Source organism: Amblyomma mixtum, chromosome 3 (genome assembly GCF_055824585.1).
Source record: "Amblyomma mixtum isolate Tamu chromosome 3, ASM5582458v1, whole genome shotgun sequence".
In the NCBI taxonomy this organism is placed as follows: domain Eukaryota; kingdom Metazoa; phylum Arthropoda; class Arachnida; order Ixodida; family Ixodidae; genus Amblyomma; species Amblyomma mixtum.
Window position 1 is genome coordinate 130,362,337 of NC_143014.1, and position 22,550 is coordinate 130,384,886.

Consider the following 22,550-nt stretch of genomic DNA (forward strand, 5'->3'; position numbering starts at 1 on the left):
GCCAACTCCCTTCAACATCGCCATGATAGGCCTAGCCAGAAAACTCCCAAAGTAACAGACATAAGCCACGCATTCTACGCGGACGATATCACTATATGGACAAACAAGGGCTCCCAGCCGAAAAGGAGGAACGTCTCCAAACAGCCGCCACCACACTAGAAGAATACGTACGCCAAATAGGGCTCCAGTGCTCGCCGGACAAATCCGAACTAATAAGGATATCAAGAGGGAAGGGCAACCGAACGGTACCCACTCTCCGACCTCAGAAATCGATGGTGGCGTCAAACCCGAGAGAATGATTATTCGGATCCTAGGGATAATAAGGGAGTAATTACTCATTGACATCCACCCGAGCGCAGCCTACAAAGGAAGCTATACAGCTTTCTCAGAAACTTCGTAGTTAAAGAAAAATTCGTCCTGGTCCTGGGACATGCGGACAAAGTGGCCCGAGGATACGCAAAATACTGGGCTCTCAACCAACCTGCGGTAGAGGACCTAATAATCCCGACTACTCTTTGATACTTAACCATTACAGAGGCAACCGCATGGTCTACCCACCACCTCACAAGAAAATAAAGACAGAAGAGGCTACAGGTCTACGTACACGACAGACAGGTAATTTCATGAACCTACACAAACTGCACAAGATACACCCAATGACCTACAGGGACGAATGTCCGTGGTGCGGTTAAACGCCAGCCTTGTACCTTATTACGTGCGTGAGAGTGCATATCACACAACATCGAACCTCATATACTCGACCCAAATAGAGATGTGGGAGGCACCGCTGGCCAGCTCGGACCTAGAGAAACTTCTGGTCAGAAGAGCCAACAAGCTAGTGGAAGCCAGCGGAGCCTTGAAATTTTCTCTCTCACCCTCCAATGAAAGAGGGCGAAAGTAAAGAGAAGGTGAGGAGGAAACTGGAGGAGGAGGGTACTGGAATGTAGCCGTGACGTGAAGACAGGTTGCGCTGCGACGACCAGCGGCGTTGTAACAGCATTAGTGCGCGCGCCATCGTCTGCTGTCATCGCGCCATCGTCTGTCATCAGTAAGGTATGCGTCGCTCGCGAGAGAGGGCGCCAGAGTAGCGCGTGCCGGTCGTTCGCCCAAGGCAGGACGAAGTATCCAACGCCAAAAAAAGTGCATTTGAAAGCTTATTGAGTGGGCTTATAAAGTGGCGTCGCTGCGCACGGCATGCAGCATCACCAAAATCATGTCATCTTCTTTAAATTGCGAAATACATTAACGGCGCCCGTTTTTGATGTATAAGCAGTGCAAGCGACGCTATTTTAAAAATATGCAATGCAGGAAAGAAAACTCGACAGGCTTTCAAATGCATATTTTTGATGTTCAATATTCATGGGCTCACCACTGATGCTGATGGCCTTCAATTTTGCAATGCAATAATGCCCCTTAAAATCAAAAATAAAAAGTTTATTAGTTAATTCTAGTTAATTATTATGTGATAGAGACACCGTGCTGCTTGTATGGTGACAGAATACTCTATGGACTTTGTCTGTACTGCTGCGCAAATTCAGAAGTTCGAAAAAGAAAAAATTTTTAAGATGGGCTCTTATGTAGCTACACCATATCACAAGATATGTTGTGCACAAAATAGTGGTTGTCCGTTCTGTGAGCACGTGTACATGATCCAAACAGGGCTGCACATCAATATTTGTGTAGGAGAACATGCCAACTCACCAAATGGTACCTCCTTGTGGCACTCTACAATTTATGCCCCACAGCACAGCTGTGCACTGCTCTTCAAGTATAAATGAAAATTAGACTGATTAGGAGTTGATCGAGGCATTTTTCATTGTCAAGGGTATGGCCAGGCACGTGTTTCCCTATCACAAAGAGAGATTAGCCTACTCGAGCAAGATCCTTGGCCTTTGAATATATACCACGCCTGGACAAGTTGCACATGTGTTGGCTTATGTTGTAAAGTGACCTGTTTTGGTACGTGTAGGGATGCGGATGGGGGGAGGAGGGTTGCATTGCATTTTGGAGGTAGTTCTGGCTGATGCATGCATGATAACTTACTCACTGACCTATACAACCCTCCAATTTGTAATGAAACATTCAACTGTAGTTCAACACTAGTCCTGTTACCATCTTTTTTGTCCATTGTCATTTTGTGCTGTTAGTTCCAATTTCTTCTCAGCTGTAACTATGTCTTTTATTTTAGCCCACACGCTAGATGAAAGCTTCCTACACTACAGTGATAAGGCATTACAGTAAACTGCATCAAAGCAACACTTGAATGTTGTTGTCACAAATTCCTGCACTTTTTTAAAAACATGTATAAGTTCAATGTTTGTTTGTTTTTTTTTTTGAAGATTAGTACAACAATAATTTGGCAAAATTACACCACCACTGTGCTTTTAATACATCAGTCCACCACATTCCCATAGATACTGCAATCACGGCACATACAATTTCAGACTTTCGATCCAGCTGGCAGTGATAGAAACGTCTTATGACATGATTGAACATTACAAAATGCCACAAATGCTTAGAAGGGATGCAAACTTCAAGACCCATTTCACATGATTCTTCTTTGTGATAAACAAGCACTTCCCAATGATGCATCCTTTCTGGCCTGAGTCAGACAGCCTTTACGCAGTGATTCACTTCAAAAAACACAAGCAACTACTATTATTTATGACACATGCCTCATTACAAGCTGCAAAACATTGCAATTAATGAAATATGGCAAAAAGCCCATCACGAACCTCAAGTTACACACTTGCCCTATTCATGAAATGGATTAAAGGACAAGAATTTCTAGTATTGCACATCACAATTACTAACACTGCAAAGGGTGGTGAAAAATTTTGTAACACTCAGAAGTTTCATAACCACGAGAAAAGGTTTCGTAACGCTGAAACAGCAACAACACGAAGTTAAAGGAAAACTTTGCATTTAAATAGCAGCGACAAAACAAATGTAAACATATGAGAGGAAGGTGCGTAGAAAGCAATTTTACCTTCATGTAAAGACACAAAAATGAGAGAGCCACATATGCATATTGAGCAAGACAAAAGCAAAGTGTGCGTGGTATTTCTGCAAATGTTGATAAATGGAATGGTGCTTCAGGCAGTGAAGAGCTAAACAACAAAAAACTAAAACAATCTGCCAAGCAACACCTTGGCATGCCAGTATTATTAACTGACCATATTTTAGACGCCAAATATTTTTTTCTTCAACATTACTGTTTTTGCACAGCCCGTTTCCTAACAACTTTTAACAAAACAAAAAACTGCAAACTACCCTTAAACTTGGAGATGTATTTCATCTCAGCTTACCACTCTTTATCTATTACCTTCTTTTAAATATGTTGCAGAGCTATAGGCTTTCTGCTTCCTCACCATTTCATCATTTCTGCTACCTAAGCATTAACTGAGTACAAGCCAATAGATTCAAGTGCATATACGTGTTAATAACCACGTATGCTGAAACGTTGGACCTGCTAATAAGATGCTTCACAAGAACCTGGAAAAGAAATACTGGTTGATTAATCAAAAGAATAAACTAAAATTGATAGTAACTGCATGAGCGCTGCCATGTGAATTACCCTCTTGCACCAAAACTAGCCACAGCCATAAAAAAAGAACAAAAATCTTGAAAACTATGCCTCAAAAAGTCGTCACATGCAACTCCTCAGTCTAATCACAGATGGACATCATCACATGCATGAAATGCAGGACAGAAAGTACTACGGGAGAATACGACTACGATGAAGATGACTATGAAAATGACTATCAATACTGGAGCCTACTAATTAGGAAGGTTATTTGAGAGCAGCTGCCACCACAGTAGTATGTATACCATTAAAATAAATAAAGCCTCTATATCACGTGTCTGCTATTAGCTTCGGGTCTTGAGACACAAAGTAAAATAGATTATTTCTGTAGACATACCATAAAAAGAATATAACCTAACTATGTAGAAAGGCTTCCTCTTGATTAAATAGACCCTTCGTTTTTGGTAGCTTTTCTGACAAAGACGGTCAGTGCATGGTCTCGCAAAGATGGATAAACATGCTGCTCTGTCTATAGGCTTAGGCAGCGAAGTCAAATTCATAAGGGTGACCTGCACCAACCAAGATGGAATGGAGGCACACTTGAAAAGTGACTCCAAGCAGAGTAAGCACACACTGTGCTTCACACACAGAACATTTCCCTACATGCTCTTTCACAATTGCACTTACAATAACAAAAGCAAACACGAAACAACAGTACAATCAAGCCTGAGCCCAAATATTCTGAATGATCCTGCACATTCAACAGTTTAGTCTTCCTATAGATGTAGTAGAAGAGCATAACTAAAAACATATCCATAGCAAAAAAAGCCACTCCAATGTGCTGAAACCATCAATGTGGTTCTGAAAACATTTTTGGTTATAATCGGAGCATTCGGAAAGAAAGATTTTCCGTTGAAGTAAGGTCAAGTAGTCCGTGTACGCATTTCTTCTGTACAAGTCCACTCACAAAAATCCTGAAAAGGCAGCTGAGCAATCTGGTATGTGCATCGTGAAAACAGTGCCGAATCGCAATGCTCACAACACATGAAGGAAGCATCAAGGAACTCGCCGAGCCCAAGGTAAAGAACAAGCATGTTCACTTATCATATTTTTGTCCATGCTGCTGCTCGGAATTCTTATCACCCTCAAACGTCTTAAACCTCAGGGCCACAAATCAGGCAGCTTTCACTTTTCATGCCATCTCATCAGGCCCAACTTCCTGCTCCTAACAGGCCACAGTAGAAAGTACAGTAATACTAAACTCCATTTTGGTATAAATGGCAAAGCAGTCACAAGCGGCAGCTGAGATGGACACTGAAAGCATGAATAAACAAATAAAGCAAAGCAAGGTGCGAGATGAAACCAATATTCCATACAAATTGGCAAAAGAGGCTGGTTCAACTTTTACAGCAATGTCGCCAACTGATTTTTCAGACTTGACAGAGATCATTCTGACTCAAAGTTGTTAACAAACAGTCTCAAAAATCATAACAAGCAAGAGAAAAAGCCTGCCTCAGCTTCCTAATTATATAGTGGTTACGGGAGGCGGCTAATGTTCTTTTACATGTTCTGATGCTTCTGTGTGATACCCCCCCTGGATCTCAGCACACAACGTGTACACGTACAGACAGTGCAGATAAAAAGGCAAAACCGCAACCCTCCCTCAAAAGGCAACCGCTCTGTCGATGCTGACTTCAGTAAATAGACTTCGCTATGTTTAGAGTTGAAAACCATTCTGAAAACAGCCAATGACATAGTATAATTGTTTGCAGCTTGCGATGGCTCACGTAAGATGAGAGATAAAATTCCAGTTATTGTAAGTATCGCCATGGAGAAATCGTGATTGTAAAGCATTCTGTTATGGGTGGGCAGTTTTCACTTTGAAGAGATTGCTATTTTCTTCCACGGCCTCAGCATAACCATATGCCTCCCACAAGCTTTGCTCTTTTCACATGTTTAGGGTGAGGAGACTTGGCTTAGAATGGTTCCACAAACTGTGACTACTATTCCAAGTATGAGTGGCAGAAGACATCCTGCAATAATATGAATTTTTGATCATGCGTGCATGATCTTCTCGATTGATTTATTGACTAATCAATCGATCAATCAATCAAGACAGGGATGGGTGAATGGGCAAGGCGAAGACCATGCAACATGTGCTTTACATAGTGCATAGGATCATAGTGCCGACATATACAATGAAGAGAGTTGGACTTGAGAAGGGTTCCTGGGGACTCCAGGAAGTTCGGCAAAGCTGTTGAAGAGGGAGCCCTTGTAAGCAGAGGTTGCAATTTCCGGCTTTAAAAAAATACTAATAAAAGTAAGCTGGAAGCCTTTCTTAAAATTTGATTTTAATCAAAAACGGTCACTATCCTTGACATGCACACCACAGCCAGCTGGCCACTGCGTACAAGCTATATTCAGTAGAAGAGAAAGTAAGCAAAATGCAGAAGCCAAGGAAGTGGTGAGACAATGGGATCATTTGATTAAGCAGCGCAACTGTGCACTTCAAGGCATTACTCAGTGACCTGACACATTCCAGTGCAGACGACCAGGAAGCTCCACCTTCTCACCAAGTGTCATCTGCTAGCATAGCACTGATTGCTCACAGGCTGTTGTCACCCATTTAGGGCCATTAATTGGTGAAGTGGGTTTTTCCATTGCATGTAAGGGCACTGACAATGTTAGTAACCGCAAAAAGCCGCCATAAGTGCAAAACAATGTACCGCTGTTAAGAAAAAGTGGCATGTTCTGGTTTCCACGACGGTTCAGTGGCAGTTCCATTGTTGCCATCATCCTGTGGACCATTTGATGCCCCTCATCTAGCTCCTCCTGGATTTCTGCTCGAGTGTTCGTGTATAGTGCTCGCTATTTTAATAGTTCTTTCCGTACTATTAGGAGGAAGAGTACAGCTATGGCCACCATATGCCAAACCAAGGACGTCAGCCCCACTATTTAAAGTGGCTCCTTTAAGTTGAACTCAACTTCATTTGAAACATTTTTCAGTCCCCCTTAAAGTTCTTAGAATTAACAATGTTCCACTATGCAAATAAAATGGCGGCTTGCCTGTTGGTGGCAATGCTGCAGTTGGTACGAATGAGGCAGGAAAACCCAGAAAGCAGATGCGACATGTCCGAAATTTAAATTATGATTATAGACACATGAACTCTGTTGTATGTGTGAAATGCCGTGCAAAAGTATGAAAACCAAGCACATTCCAAATTTCAATGTCTGAAAAATCAGTCAGCGACTATGCATCAAAATACAGTACGTCTTTTGTCACTAATGCAATGCAGGAAAAAGAAGGCATAAACAGTACTTTTTGCTCCTGTCGCACTTCCAAAGCAAGCAATTAACAAGAGTGAACATCCTTAACAACTCCAAAGTGCATCGCTGTCATCCAGTCCACATTTTTTCTCTCCCCCAGGGTCATCATAAATGTAACATATTCAGTACAGCACCAAATTCCTGATGCAAAAATAGCTGAATGGCAAAAAGTGACATTAATTTGGCTTCCACAGTCAAGGAAAGATTTTTCACCTTGATTTTTAATATCTGGGAACTATTACACCACAGAAACTAAATTGGTAAATTGGCTTTTGAGGAAAAGAAATGGCGCAGTATCTGTCTCACATATTTCGGTGGACACCTGAACCGCATCGTAAGGGAAGGGAGGAAGGTGGGAGTGAAAGAAGAAAGAGAGAAAGAGGTGCCGTGGTGGAGGTCTCCAGAATAATTTCGGCCACCTGGGGATCTTTAACGTGCACTGACATCGCACAGCACACGGGCGCCTCTTGCGTTTCGCCTCCATCGAAATGCAGCCGCCGCTGTCGGGTTCGAACCCGGGTACTCCGGCTCGGTAGACGCGCGCGCCTTACCATTGAGCCACGCGGCGGGTTACAGAAACTAGTGCAAAAATCCTTTGGGGTGAAATGACAGCAATCATTCAGTCTATGATCTGTCCCATTCATGAGCTTAGCACAGGAATGACGCCATGTGAATGTTACCATGTGGCAGTCGAAGTGGCACTTTAGCACCAGTGATACATGACGGCAGTAGCATTGTGTCGAACAATGAGGTAACACTGCAGCACTACGGCGCTACTATGTGTCAGCTCAGTGTGCAGGGTCATTCAAAGAATGCGTGCCCCAGATGCTACCAGACTCAACCATTTCCCAAGCATTTCTTAAAGTGTACAGCATTCAAAGACACCAGGTGCCATCAGTATTACTTTTAACAGAAGGCATGGTCTCTCACATCCCATCTTCACACTATTCAATACTTCTACTGACTGACACGAATGGCGCATGTATTAAATACTTCTTCATATGCAGAAGGTCAACTAGTTAAAAAAGAAAAAAAAGATTCCAAAGCTCAGAACTATAATATTTACTCGTATAATGAATGCACTTGCATAATGAACGTGCCTGTTGCTCTGCCTGTCAAAACAAATTTTTTTTTCCTAGCAAATAATCCCACAACTATTTTTGTACTGCTAACATTTGCACAGAAACCACAAGCCAGAAGGCAATTTGATGACAACAAGGTGTGCATACACTCACATATGATGCCCCCCCGTTAGGCAGGAGACAGTTTCGAAATCATTTAGTGCCCTGCACAGCAGGCCAGAAATACGGCAGCTTTATGTTGTTGGTGACATTTCATGATAGTACACGGTACAACTATGCCACTGATGCATCCTTCCACTAAGACCCCGACCACTCCACATCGAGATTTTCGTAACATGTAGTTTTTGTGTGAAGACTCAAAAGGACAATGCAGAATGGAGGCTAAAATAAGAAATAAATGTAGGTGAAATATCACCTTGAAAATGTTTACAAAACTGGCGGGGCTTTACGTAGGACTTTACACACGAGTAGGATGTGCACAAGCACTTGAGGCAACACCACCTCAAAGGCATGCAAGATCTTGTCGTCAGCCTCTCTCGGCAGCTGCAAGAGTGGGAGTGTGTCCGGGGGGGGGGGGGGGGGGGGCAGTTCCATGCGTTGATGGAGTGGCTGCTCAAGGCCTCTGCCACTGGTGCTCCGTCAAAGGTTGAGGCTTCACGCATACCCCGGGTTTTTCAGCTTTGCTAATGAAGTGGTGCTTTTCGCATTAAAATACCTTGTTACTCAAAGTCATAAACGCGGAGAAACGGTTCGTGATCGCACGATAGCACGACTGCGGCAGCAGCTGCCACCACCTCCACTGCGGCTCACGCAATGCCACTACGAGTGGGGTGGGGAGAGTGGGGGAGGCTTGACACTGCGGCCTAGCTAGAGGAGAGCTGCAGCACTAGGCCGCGGCACACGCAGCACTGCAGCAATAGGACGCAGCGTTCACTGGGTGAGCAAACTCTCGCGATCAACTATTAACTGCCACCTGCCAGGGTGGCAGGGTGGGTGCGCTGCCTATCCAGTGTCCGGAACGCATTCAGCATTACAGACGCCAAGCCGCGTATAATTGGCCAATACGGCATAGCTTTCGCTCTCTAACCAGGTTCAGCAGTAGTTGAACTGCAGATAATATTTGGGAAACAAAACTGTTCTATTCAACCTGTCATTGTTTTAGTCCGATTCAATGTTAACAAAGTTTCTTCTTCAGCAAAATTTTTCGCGGGTACCCTGAATTTCTCTGCAGCGGGGTTTGACTGTAGTACTGCTGATACAGCAAATTTTATTATTAGCACCTCTGAAGCCACCTTAACCCCAATTCCAATTTTTTATTTCCATGGCAAGTTGTACCAGAAACAATTTGTTCCATTTTCTGCAGTCCCATTTCCACCACTTGAAGCGTTCACTCAGATATAACCTTGAGTAGTGAACACCTCTTCCAAATTTTTGTTGGTTTCTTGGGAACAAAGTGCATTCATTATGTGAGCAAATATCGCAAATGGGCAAACAGAGGGGAAGGCTTGAAAAAGTATGTTACTTCTGGTGCTGCCTTTCTCCTTCAGTTACCTGCCTGTCTGTGCACTTTTAGCTAGCAGTTCACGTTAACTCCCTCAGCTTCCTAACCTGTGTCAGTGCCGAAAGAAAACTGTGGGTCCTTATCACTCAACGGTACAGCCAAGGTTAAGCCTCAAAGTATGAGAACTGTGGGCATCACACGCTTTGCACCAGTAAGCAGTGAAAGTGGAGAAAAATCAGTACAGTTACAGAGAGCTTTTACGCACAAACTGCACAATGGCAGCATAGAAATGCTAGCCACTAGCAAAGACAGAGCAGATGAAATTGTAGGAGCAGTCTCGATGTAAAAGTGTACACAGCTTGAATGATTCAGCTCACCATATGAAAGGCTGCCAATTTTTGGCAGCATGGCTTCAGCTGGTTGGCAGTGGAGGCAACTATGCCACAGGCAAAAAGCGACTGACACACATATTAAGCTAAAAAAGAAGGTGCTTGGTGCACTCCTGAGAGAGAACCCAAAGTGCAGGTGGTCACAATAACAACACAATGCTTACTGCGTACACTAATACACTGTCATGAAACATCAATGCTCTGCCATTTCTAAAAAGCAGATGATGCCCTCCCTTCGTCACTTTCTAGTAAGCAACGAGAGCCTGCAGAAGGCAAGCATGCACTGAGCTTACAAAAATGATCATGATGTGATGCGTTTCTTTAGAATCTGAGTTTTTCAGCTCCCACAATTTGGACTGCTGCAGACATACCACAGCGACTGCGTGGTGACCGCCCCCAAGAGCCACGACAGCAGCTGAGAGGTCTAGGAGTCGAGTTTTGCCAATTCGCTGGTGTAGACGCCAATGCTCTCCATGTCAGACAGGACAAAGTAGATCTGCTTGAGTGAGCTTGACATGACATTGACGAAGTAGTTGGAAATGGCTCTCAGCACTGTTTGTGCTGCCTGCTGCTTCTGCGACGGTGAGGTGCTGCACAAAAGAACATGCACTGCAATGAGACAGGGCCTTTAAAACAAGCAGCAGGTGTTCATGTACATACCCGTGTCTGCACTGCACGATCTTAAAGGGGACACTGAGGACAAACTGAAGTTGGCCTGTATCGAAGAGGCCACCCTCACCAAAAACGGAGCTTTTATAAACTAGAAAAGACCAAAAAACGAAATACAGCATCCTTCGCATCGAAACGTATTTGCTGTACCACAGCACAATTCAACGATTTTGTGACATGCGACGGCACCAGCCAATCACACTGAGATAAAGTGAGCATGCTGAACATCAGCTCTGAAGGTCAGGTGCGCGTTAATTATGCGAAGTTAATAAAACTCGTAGGACAGTTACACGCGTATAATGCAAATGTCTAAGCGTTAGCTGGGGTGTGAGAGGGGTCAGGCATTTTTTCTCCCGATCTCAAGCTTGCCAAATCGCTTGGGGGTCTGAAGGCCCTGCTTCCTCCATAGCATTTCAGTGTAGAGAACGTTTTAGGGCATTCTGGTTTGAATTGCTACCTCCTCTCCGATGCTCGAGCGCTTGCAAGCTTTTTAAGTATGCAGTGGTGCAGCAGGAGGCAACAGCACATCGAGCCAACCACCGCCACCGGAGCTACTGTCAAAAGCGCACAGAGTCATCGCACTCCCCCCGAGTTTGCTGCGCATGCCACCCCCGAAGAAGCTCTTGTCATAAGATAAACACAGTCTGATGTTATCTGCTATCGCCGGCCCAGCATCTTGGCCCACTGCCAAGGTCTGTGCTGTGAGGTGTGCAGCAAGTCGCTACCATAGCAAAGTCATTTTTAGTTTAATGCACTTTCTGCATCGGTTCAGGTAGTGCCAAAAAGTGGGACTCAGTATACACAGCCTACATTCACAATGACTACAATATGGAGGATGGAGCAAAGTCTAGACTGTAGACAAAATGACAGAAATGGCGCACACTAGGCACAGTGGCACTGGCACTGACCACTTCAGAATCTGAACCTGAAAAACTATTGCACAGATGTACTACACATGTGCTCAGTGACAATTCAAATTAAAAGTGCACTAAAGAGGATTCTGAGCTCGTCCTTTTACCTCGGGAACTCAATCTACACGCTCCGAGCATTCTTAAAAACTTCGAATTATTGTCGTGTGCGGCCATTTCCCTAATAAATCAGAATAAACGCCCCGGCTCCGCCTCTTCTTTTTAACTGACCTCCTAGAGTAGGAGGAGCCAACCAACGTGTACAGTGCCTTTCAACCAGTCGCGTGGCAGCTTTGCTTTCACTTTTATTTTGCTTTTTAGGTTTCTGTGAATATAAATAGTTTCAGTCGTAAACAACATTAGCCGAAAATCAGGTCTACGGAAATAAAGTTATGAGTGGACTCTGCTTTTGCCGATCACTCCGTGTATTACTACGTATAGCACCACCAATGGCACAGCGGCGATGGAGGCTGGTCTCAGAGGTAAAAGAAAACGCGAGAGCGTTTTTTTCGGGGGAGCCAAAATTGGCCACACATGACAATAATTCGAAGTTTCTATGAATGCCTAGAGCGTGTAGATCGAATTCCCACAGTAAAAAAGGCAAGCTCGGAATCCTCTTTATGCACCTTTAAAGGGGCTGCGAAACACTGCCTGGGCGAATACCGGCTATACTTCAGGTGGGTTCTTTATGTCACACAGATGCTGACCTAAAAAGAATTACAGCAATCGATGCACAGGAACGGGAGTTATTCAGTGAAGAAATTTCAAAATACAAGCAAACAAAACGCTGCCCTCAACTCGATTTTGGCGGGGCTTCCCACTCCTATTTCGCTCTCCCAATGACGGCACCTGGCGCAACCAATCAAAACAGCCAGCCAGAGCACGTCGCGGAAGTTTGTACTCCATGGTTGCCTGCTCTCTGTGAGACTGGCAGCGTTGTTTCTATGCCAGAGCGCCCCTGGTGGTGTATTTTTATTTTACTTGCTTTGCAGGGCTTTTATCTAAGACAAACATTGTTTTTGTTGATCTAATATAAAACGCAGGCAGGTGACAAAATGTGTCTCTATTTATTCACACAATTTGCAGGATATTTACTGTTTGTCCGGTCATCAAGCTCGCGCCAGGTGATGTCATATCCGCTGCTAAAAACCCGCCACTGTGTGGCGACCATGAAGTTGTTTTTGGGAGGACATTAAAATATTAAAAAACGGAATGTACGCGGTATTACCGACGCTAATAGCACCATTATAACTCACTGTATGCAATCAACAGGCAAAACGGTTAACTAAGATTGTGTTTCTGGGCCCCTTTAAGGGCGATGCAATGCGCACCAACATTGTGCATTTCAACAGGACACCAAATCACAACAGGTGGAGGAGCGAGGTTTTTCTCTGCGACGTCAAGATGTGATGACAGGCACAATTTTCCTCTTTTTTTCTCCTGTTGCACACCCCGCATAGCAACCATCATCTGCTGCAACTGGGTGTTGGCACTTGAGTGAGATCTTGCACTGCAGCTATGACAGGTCATATAACTTTGCACACTGCTGTCAAACACTAGATCTCATACATGTATAATTAAGGTCCCCAATTTTCTGCGGTGGAAAATTTAAATTCCGCGAACTGAGAACAAAAAAATCAATATTCTGCACACCTTGCATACTCTGATTGTACCTTCATTAAAATTGAAGGTACACAGCCATTGCAATTCAGCACCAGAGAGTGCCTGGTATTACCCTCACTTCACTTGGAGAAGAATGATGTATGTCTAGCACAACACCTAATAGCAACCGAATTATCTTTACGGTGGTGCATGGCGCACAATCGTTCACCAGCTATGGTGACTGTGCCCGTCAGCGGGATGAGGCCTACAAGAGTTTGCCATCGGCCTGCTGCTCAGTTTGGTTCTGGGACTGCCCAATACAGCAACAAGAGGATGCCCTCAGAATGAATTCTCGGCATTACCTGAAACTAATACCGCAAAAAAAAAAAAGAATGTAAATTGCACGGTTTAAGATCCCAAAGCGACATATGGGCTAGGAGGGACGCCATAGTGGAGAGCTCCGGATTAATTTAGACCACCTGGGGTTTTTTAACATGTGCCGACATCACACAGCAAATGGACATTCTTTTATTTTGCCTCCACCGAAATATAGCCACCACGGCTTGAAACTAAAACCGTTTCTTGCCACTACTTATTATCATGTTTGCACAAATACAATGCGACCATAGATGTAACACAAGGAAAGGAAAATGAAGAAAAATATTACAGTCGCCAATCGATTTCTTGGAGCCGGTGGGACCCGGAAAATGGTCCGAATAGTCAAACAGTTCGACGAATCCTTGAACTACAAAAAAATAATCTGTCTACGAAATACTGGCTTTAAATATCTCGAACTTCACCGCTCCCTACGTTCCGCTTGCAAGCAATATTAGACTTTATTTGAGCCACAGGCGTGTTTTCTTCATGTCCGTACCATCTTGTGCCATGATAGCCACTGTACATCACGATACCAGACAGTGTAACGAAGCCACAGGTCATGCCGTGAACTAACAAATGTGGCACACAAAGCACAAACAGCCAGTTTCCATGCTCAACGACGCTCACGAAGGCCGAGAGGTAACCCTTGGGAAGACACACGCGAAAGCGAGTGCCTCCGAATGTCACCCCCTCACTACCCCTGCAGCGGGTTAAAGGGATACTGAGGCGGTTTTCGAATCAGCCAATTTTTTAGGGTTTTTAAGTAATGTCATTGCTGATCATGCCCGTGAAATTATTTTTTCGATTTTGGCTAAAACAGTGCCACAATCACCAAGTGAAAACACGATGTTTAAATCTCCCGCGCCCCGCGCGAGCGCAGGAGAGAACAGCGGAGAGGGAAACCTCGTCCATGTCGGCCAACGTGACGTCACGTTGAGGAGCCGGGGATACTTCGGCGCACCCGAGCGAGCTTTCAGCACGCGTTGTTTCTCGTGCTGCATGCGTTGTTCCTCGTACTGCGTGCGTTGTGACGAACAAAGCGTGTCAGCCGACATTGAGAATTATGTTCAACGCGAGGTACTACTCTGCGTTCGTGTCCACAAACAACAACGGCCGCGACTGTGTCGTCTTCCACTGTTTTCCGCCATAAGCTTGCAGCGCAAGCGCTCGCTGCTGTGACCAAGAATTCAAGCCGGCCAAAGCAAGCGTACTCTGTTCGAAGCACTTTCGTAAGTGCGGCTACATGCAGGGCTTGTCCCTAATGTGATCTCTGGAGATTTCTGTGGAAAAGGCGCGGCTGAACCATGACACAGTTCCTTCGATTTTCTCGCGCATGAGAGGCGTGTCACCATTCCGAAGAAGCGCCTCTTCTATAAATAGAAACATGCTCACTTAGCCCCTGCAGAAACCTTATAGAGGCTCAAGCCCATGTCGCTCTCCTCAGCTTAGGTGGCCAGGCCACCTAAGGCATGCTCAGCAAGGCTCGGTTAGTGATTTTATACTCGGTTCGACGTGTCCAAGCAAGCAAGCAAGCAAGCAAGCATCGATGCTCTTCATATGCGGCATCTCGTTTAATCGTAGCTAAGCGATTAAAATGAAAGCATTCGACGTTCTGATTTCGGATGCAAATTTAAGAGAGAAGTGAATGCCAACCAAGTTTTTGCAAAAAAACACCATGTTTCGCAACCTTATTCGGTATCTTCATCAAGTTGCGGCAGCGGGCGAGTTGCAGCTAGCATGGCTTTTAAACACACATATAGTTGGCCACCACTTCACTGAACCTAAACTGCAAATCTAGGAAGGGCGAACATTTCCAAGGGAGCGATTAATATTTTCTGGCATCTGCTGAACACGCCACGATTGAAGCAGCAGCCTTGTGCGCATATTTGGCTTGGTTTCGAGCATACAATGATTGTGTCACTATCCTGTGGTCACATGCCTCACAGTGCTTGGCCACTGCGGTTCGCTCATTTTGACATCAACTTTGTGCTGCTTCATCGTTTCCTTGAAATACTTTCTTGCCCCAACCTACAACGCCGGGTACTGAGAACAGGATTTTTTCTTCACAGCGCTTTGGGCCTTTTCTTTAGGATGACGCTCTTTCGGGCGAGCCAGGAGGCGTCCGGTGGTGGTAATTGACTTGGATATTGTTCGTACCCCTTCCTTTCCGAGAATAGGAGCCGAGGTTGTACTGGCACCTTTTATGCATGGTCTGCACACGCGTTTTTCACGCTGGCGTATGCTTGTGCTAGGCGCAGAATTTTTTGCTTGTGTCTTTTTTGGTTTCAGGTGATAAGTGGAATGAACAAACTGTTGTATACTTTTCTTTGGCGGTCAGTAAAAAAATAGTCACCATATTCGCTTTTACAACACCACGTAAAGCTGCGATCTGCACTCAACGCAGCGCCGGATCTGCATCGGTAGCTTCTCCAGTCCTCAAATTGTCACGACCTCTCTTGACCAATCACGGGCGGCGGCGCGCTGCACGGTGTGCCCCACGGCACAGGCCGCATATTTCTGCTAAAAAAGGCAATTCGTGCTTGTTTTTGCCTTATTTAGATGCGATATTCATGTATACAGCATGAAAAACTACAGGATGCTGCTGCTAGCCTGATTTTCAAAAAAAGTGCTTCAGTCTCCCTTTAAGCCTTCCAAGCTGTAGCAGACGCCACGCATGAAGGAAAAAAAAATGTTTTTTTTTTTTTTTCCACCTTGCAGCCATCCCATCTTCAACGCGACTGCATGAACTCTGTAGGCCATCTCGATGGCAACGAAGAGTGTGCCATTATCTCAGGTGGCAGCCATGATCAACAAATAGCCAAGCCTACCCAAGCCTGCCCATTGGACTGAGTCCGTTTAAATCCAAGATGGTGCCTTTCACAGTGGTGGAAAATTAGTTGGGTGTGACAGCGATGCCTGCTCGCATCTATATTAAGTAAAAAAAAAAAAGTTGTTTTGGTTGAAAAACAATTTCCACATCTATTTAGTTAAAAAAATCGAACTTTTTGACTCCATAGAGTCCAAAATATAGGTCGTATAATGTACATGTTCCTATAAGGTGCGCAACAGTTCCTCAGCGAGGTCTGAAATATAAACCTCAGTTGAAGTCCGCCGTTCGTCCTGTCTCGTCTACCTTTGTCCCTGTCTTTTTAGCCGCTGGAATGTCTCACAATAGTGCAGGATGAGCAACCCACCTGAACTGAGAGTGACAACAGCAAGCGTCATCCAATTGCAGTGACAAAGAACACCCACCACCATCTCTTTTTTACAAACTAGTTTACACATAATAAGTGCCCATAATGAAGCCTAGAATGTAGCAACATGACTCTAGTTCCAAAAATGTGCAAGTCTAGTGATCATAAGTGCATGAAAAAGCTGACATGCCATCTAAGATGTCGCGCTATCCAGTCCAGCCTCTCTTGCTAATAACTTTCGATAGAGTTTGAAAAACATTCTCGCCTTTTGGTCACCAACTTAGTATATCAACAAGCTTATTTGAGAGGCTGTGCCATCTGGCGAACGGCAAGACCCACCCCTGCTCTGAACCAGGACACTAGTTTCCTCACAGATGGCTCAGCCTCTCAAATCAGCTGCTCCACTCGCCTCAACGAAAATTATGCCACAGCCGACTGCAGTTTTTTATTGATTCCACACAATCCAGGCAAGTTACGATGCTAAATTACGTATAAAAAAACGTAGACCATCATACGCTACCTCATGGTTAATATATGAGCCCAAATAGTACAGCAGTTTGAGCAGGAAAATATTATCAGACCGATAAATAAGAAACACACTGTATATTCCCCTGTTAAGAGAAAGCTAAAGTACATAACTTATTTTTCTGTTGGTTACTAGTTGATAAACCTGGAGGAACTGAACCTGCTAAATGTTTTGTATTCAGAACAGTTCAGACAGGGTACTTTATACATATGCATTTATGAACGCTAAGCCTATCTAAGCAATTCCTGGGCTTAAGTCTATTTGCAACACAGCTTGGAGAAAAAGCATTTACAGCAAAACCTCGTTAATCCGAAGTCTCTAGGGACCACAAAAAATACTAAATTAAACAAGCATGGAAAAACCGAGGCAAAAAATTTTGTTGGGGGAATGCACTATACTTTTATTGTACGAACTTTGCGATTACTTAAGGGGGGACACTGGTCTTTTGAGACCAAAAAATGACCAAAAAATCGATTATGAAAAAAAATGACATTTGTGGAATATACAGCTATTATTTTCTAACTGTACCAATTTTTTCCTTCAAGAAATCAACATTTTGGCCATAATGCTAAATTCAGATCATCTTGTGGGCTAAATTTATGCAGGAGCAGACAATTTAATGGTATGAAAATTTTGGACATCTGGTTGGCTTAGTATGTCTATCTCAACATCTAGGACAGATGAGATGTCATATTGTTTGCTAAGAGAAGCCGAAGGCACAGTGTGTTCAATAATCGAAGCAGATTTGTTCAATCGCACTTCAAAAATTTATAATTTCGCTAAGTTTATCGATGCATTACATGCACACCTTGAACATTAATATTTGAAGTGCTGTAAAATTACTGTTTTGATTATTGCACTCTTTACTCACCATACTTTGTAGCCATGGATTAAAAATGATTTTTTATTGAGCAGTTTTTTTGTACCGAGGTACTAATGAATGACTAATTAAAATGAATTATCTTGGGAATCGACTCATTTATGAAAAAGGTAATTTCATTGTTGAAATCAGTATAAAAACTGAGCAAGGTGGTACAGTTTCATTAGGATTGGACTAAAAATAAGGGAAATAGGTCTAAGACCAGTGTACCCCTTTAATAGCACTGAGAGATGCCGGTTACCAAACTCGCTAACCACGGCACATCACAAAGAAACGGCACCGCATGTATTCAACCCGTCGCGGACACAGAGCAAGAATGGTAGAGTCATGGACACACACTAACACAGCTAGGGGTGGGAGGTACTTCAATGCCAGCACCTCCTCTAGAGACTGCCTTGACCACAGTTGGGCCGCGAACTTCGTATACACCACAGCTTCCAGTCCTGCCGTGCCTCAATGAAGCGCTCAGAGCACATGACATTGAAACTGGGGTCCCCTGCTCAGTTGCAGTGAAGCCTATCTCTACCACTGCAAGCGTGCACTTCTGCGGTCAGCGAGGCGTATTGTGGATCGGTTTTTGTCCTGGGAGCACTGGGGCTAGAATGCTTCCCATACCGAACATCGGCATCGCTCTGCAGTACCATTTCACGGCTCCGAAAGGCCATAGCTTCACCAGGTTTGCGGTGAAATTAGGTTCAAGCATTCCGACATAACGCCCCTGAGCTCCAAATTAACTAAGTTGGTGCAAGCCATCAGCTCGACCTGTCCAGTGAAATTTACATCAGAAGTTAAAGAACCGCTGAAATTCTTCATATTAACAGAGTCTGAACTACTGCGGTTTTACTGCAACTGATCCTACTTTAAGTAGGCCATGTGTGCATGTTGGGCTTTTTTAAAGTCTTAGAAACAAAATGCACTAGAACCCTTGAGAAGTTTCCAGAAACCGCCAAGAGTAACGCATTGCTTGAAAAATGTCAGCAGCACACACCTGTGGGTCACCATAGGGGGAATGGCGAGGACACGGATATTCTTCTCATCAGCCAGTGAGAGACAGTTGCGCACACACTTCTCCAGGAGTTCAGCTGCATTGGCACCGCTTGCTGGGGGCACATGGCAGTGCACCACATGCTTGGCTGGAAAGTGGTGGCCTGGACAGATGGCCACTGCATGGCACACAAATAAAAATGCTTTGAAGACATGAAGTGATGAACAGTAAATGCGCACAGACCTGACTGGTGGAATATTTTACAAATTTTACGAAAGCCCTTTCAAATGGTCACTTCCATGCATACCTGCAGATGTACAGCATTTGCATCAATACATGTAGTAGCATAACTGTGGCATGACAATGGGCACAGCCTTTACGTATTATTAATTTTACAGACAGCTATAATACCCAATATGCGTTTTTTTTTTTTTTTTGGAGGGGGGGGGGGGGGGGCTAGCTTCCCCAAGTTGCTCTATGCCCAAACAACTGTTACAGTGGAGAGCACTGTAGAGAATAGCATCTCATCTACGACATCAACGTGGACAAGCTATGCACATATTCACTGCTTTAGAGAGTCCCTGAAAAGGGTGTTTGAGGTAGGCAACAATAAGCTTGATTATGTAGAGTACAGGCCACTGAGTGTTCATGCCGTGTACACGACCTCAAAAGCTAATCAATCATTTACAATATATTCCTATAAATTCGCGATTCCACGTCTCACGGCGACCTGCAATGCCGAGCTTTTGCCCGAATCCGCCCGCAACACGTCATGCAGAGCTCGTTACGTCAGCAGCGAAGGGCTGTCACTGGTTTGCCATGATGTCCCTTTCTGACATCACGTAGCACCATGGCCGCGATCGGAAGCTACGCCGCCTCCCCCCTCCTCCCGTGTGCGTTGGCAGCAGGCGGAGAAGCGCCAACATTGCAGCGTGCAAAAAGTGATGAGAGGAGAGAGAAAGGCACAAAGACGCATAAATTCAAATTCTGACAACAGATAACTCAGCTTCCACAAAACACATTAAAAAAAATTCTTGCTGGAGGATATTTTAGATGCGGCATTTTTTACCATCCTAGGCACACCGCAGCTTTATTCGGAGCCCCTTTCAGAGCACCTTTAACAACTACGTAATCCTGCCATCACCTTGCCCAATAGCCAGCCTAACAATGAGATAAAGGCTTTATGACATCCTATGGTTATTAGTCTCTATACAGCACTTTTCACATGATATGTCTTGTGGAGCAAAGGCTCTAAGTTACAACAGCATCCATCTGCTCCATGTGCAAAAGTGCACTACAACATAAATGAGAACAAATGCAGTGTGAACCTACTCAGTGCCAAATGCCAATGAAATTGCTAGCCTACTGCTCCAAGTATTGACTTCTAAACCAGAGATCACGAGAAAAAAATGCACATGGGCCAAAACAAAACTTGTACTTCACCCAGAAACTACTTCATGTTGCAAATTATTCATTACATTGCGGTCCCCATGTTTTGAGAGTGCACAGAATTTCCTGTACTCTGAATAGCTGAGGAACGCATGCACACGTGAAGAGCATCTGATTTCAGTCGATATTCTTTTTTTTTTATATATTATCGGCTGCCAAGTTGGGGGGAGCGGCCCATACACGAATGCAGCCCTTACCCCCATATACATGGTATACAGTGCCGTAACCGCCTACCACTCCACTCGCCTGATCCAGCCCAGCAATCACAGTGTGACACACTGTACTCCCTTTCTGCGGCGACTGCGGTGTACTTCTCATCGCCCCTTGCCTCCCCTCCCTCTGCCGCTTTCCCTCTTCCTTAAAAATGGAGGGGGAATTCCCTCTCTGCACTTAGCCACCTGCCAACTGAGGCAGGTGCACTGCGTACAAACTGCCGACGGAGCGAAACTGAGGAACAAGCTAAGAACGGCTAATGCTCCAAAAAACAAGAAGTAAGAAACGGTGACCAAGAAGATGCATTAAGCCATGCAGCTTGTGACACAGATCTTTGCATTGCATTCAGCTTTAAAGTGAATAACAGAATTAATGGCAGGAACATAAAGGCGGATGATGTGACAAAAATGCAGCACACAGAACCTGGCATTGTGCAAAAAACACGCAGTGGCTTAATTGTCATCTTTGCGATGGCATCAAATTCACAACACTGCAAACAGTGTGCTTGCTACCAGTATGAAATCAAATGTTTGCATAGTTTTGCACTTTTCTACAACTATTCTGCCTCACCCTACAAAACTTGTTTACAACAGCACAGACAAAGAAGGGAACAAACAAAGAGTAGAAGGAACTGCAGGGGAGTTAACACCAAGCTGCAGTAGCACATATAAGGCAGGACATAGGAAAGAAAGGGAGTCTTGCCTCCAGCACTCTCTAAGGGCCCATGAGAAGCCAGCAACTCCTTGACCTCCTGCTGAAACTCCTTGCCACCAACTTTATCCAGGACTTGACCTGCACAGAGAAAATGCCACAATGCAGCATATGCCATGAACGTAAACTAAAGTTTAACAGAGAAAGCAAAAAACTGAAGGATTAAACTATGAGATTCATAAAATTCAGCACAACGTCAGGACACAAAATGATGCATCAGTTATAGTAGTAAATGGAACTTGGTCAGTGGTGTCAAAGACAAGATAGGAAGCATAAAACCTCACAAGTACCTCAGTAGAAATAAGTTTCTGAGCCCAGTTTGTTAGAAAGGTGTTCCTTTTCCAATATAAGCTGGTGATCAGAGTTCTCTCTGGCACGATTTCTGAGCATAAGTATTACTACAGACTGGATATTTTAGGTGGTAAAACAGATTACAAAGTAAACAGTGTGCCAAAACAAAAGGCACTAAATTAATTCCACAAACTCAAGACTGACTTCATTCAGAAAAGCATGCAAGAAAAGTGCAAAAATAAAGCAAGAGATGTGGTAAAGTAATGTAACAACCACAGCCATATACAATGCAGTTGTTCTAGGTATGCAGCAACACTGCCAGGAGCATAATTAACGCTATTCAGATAATCTACTACTCGCGCTACAATACTGTGAAAAGCATAAGCAATATGTTTGATAACCGAACTTGCTGGCTTGGAAAGCCAAATGCTGTGCTAGAAGCATGAAAGGAAAAATACATATTTTACAGCTCAACTTACGCACTGCTGAAATCATTAAAAAAAGGATCTATGGCTTCTGTACCTTCCTTAAGTTAGTGACATTGTTATGTAAAGCATGGAAAAGACTGGCACTAATCCGAAGGACAAAATTCTTTTAAAATTAAACAACATAACTGTAAAAATTCAATCTCTCCAAACAAGTAGATAGTAAAATGACACCACAACAAAATGAACAAGACTTAATACCACTCACCTACTTCCCCAGAGAGAGCGAAATTTGCATTGGTTGGGTGAATAGCTGCATCAGCTATCACACTTGCTACATCCCCTTGGATCACAGTGAGCTGCAATGGTACAGGAAACATACTTGCTGTTACAAGCAAAAAGCATGGAACGCATCTCATCTAACTATAAGTGGTAGTGTAGAAAGGTACTGATATAGCAACAGCTGATGACGAAAGCAGTATACAAGTAAAACA

At 44.1% G+C, this 22,550-nt stretch overlaps 1 protein-coding gene across 1 annotated transcript in view; it reads right to left on the bottom strand.

Moving 5' to 3' along the window:
* Positions 1-2,365: 2,365 nt before the first annotated feature.
* Positions 2,366-22,550, bottom strand: part of LOC149351822 (core histone macro-H2A.1-like) — a 33,769-nt gene continuing 13,584 nt past the window's right edge. Inside the window, exons 5-8 of the mRNA XM_089581149.1 lie at positions 22,325-22,415; positions 21,332-21,421; positions 18,971-19,145; positions 2,366-10,415 (exon numbers count right to left, since the gene is read on the bottom strand). Of these exons, the coding sequence (XP_089437275.1) occupies positions 10,250-10,415; positions 18,971-19,145; positions 21,332-21,421; positions 22,325-22,415 (522 nt within the window). The 3' untranslated portion in view covers positions 2,366-10,249. The remainder of the gene's footprint in view (positions 10,416-18,970; positions 19,146-21,331; positions 21,422-22,324; positions 22,416-22,550) is intronic.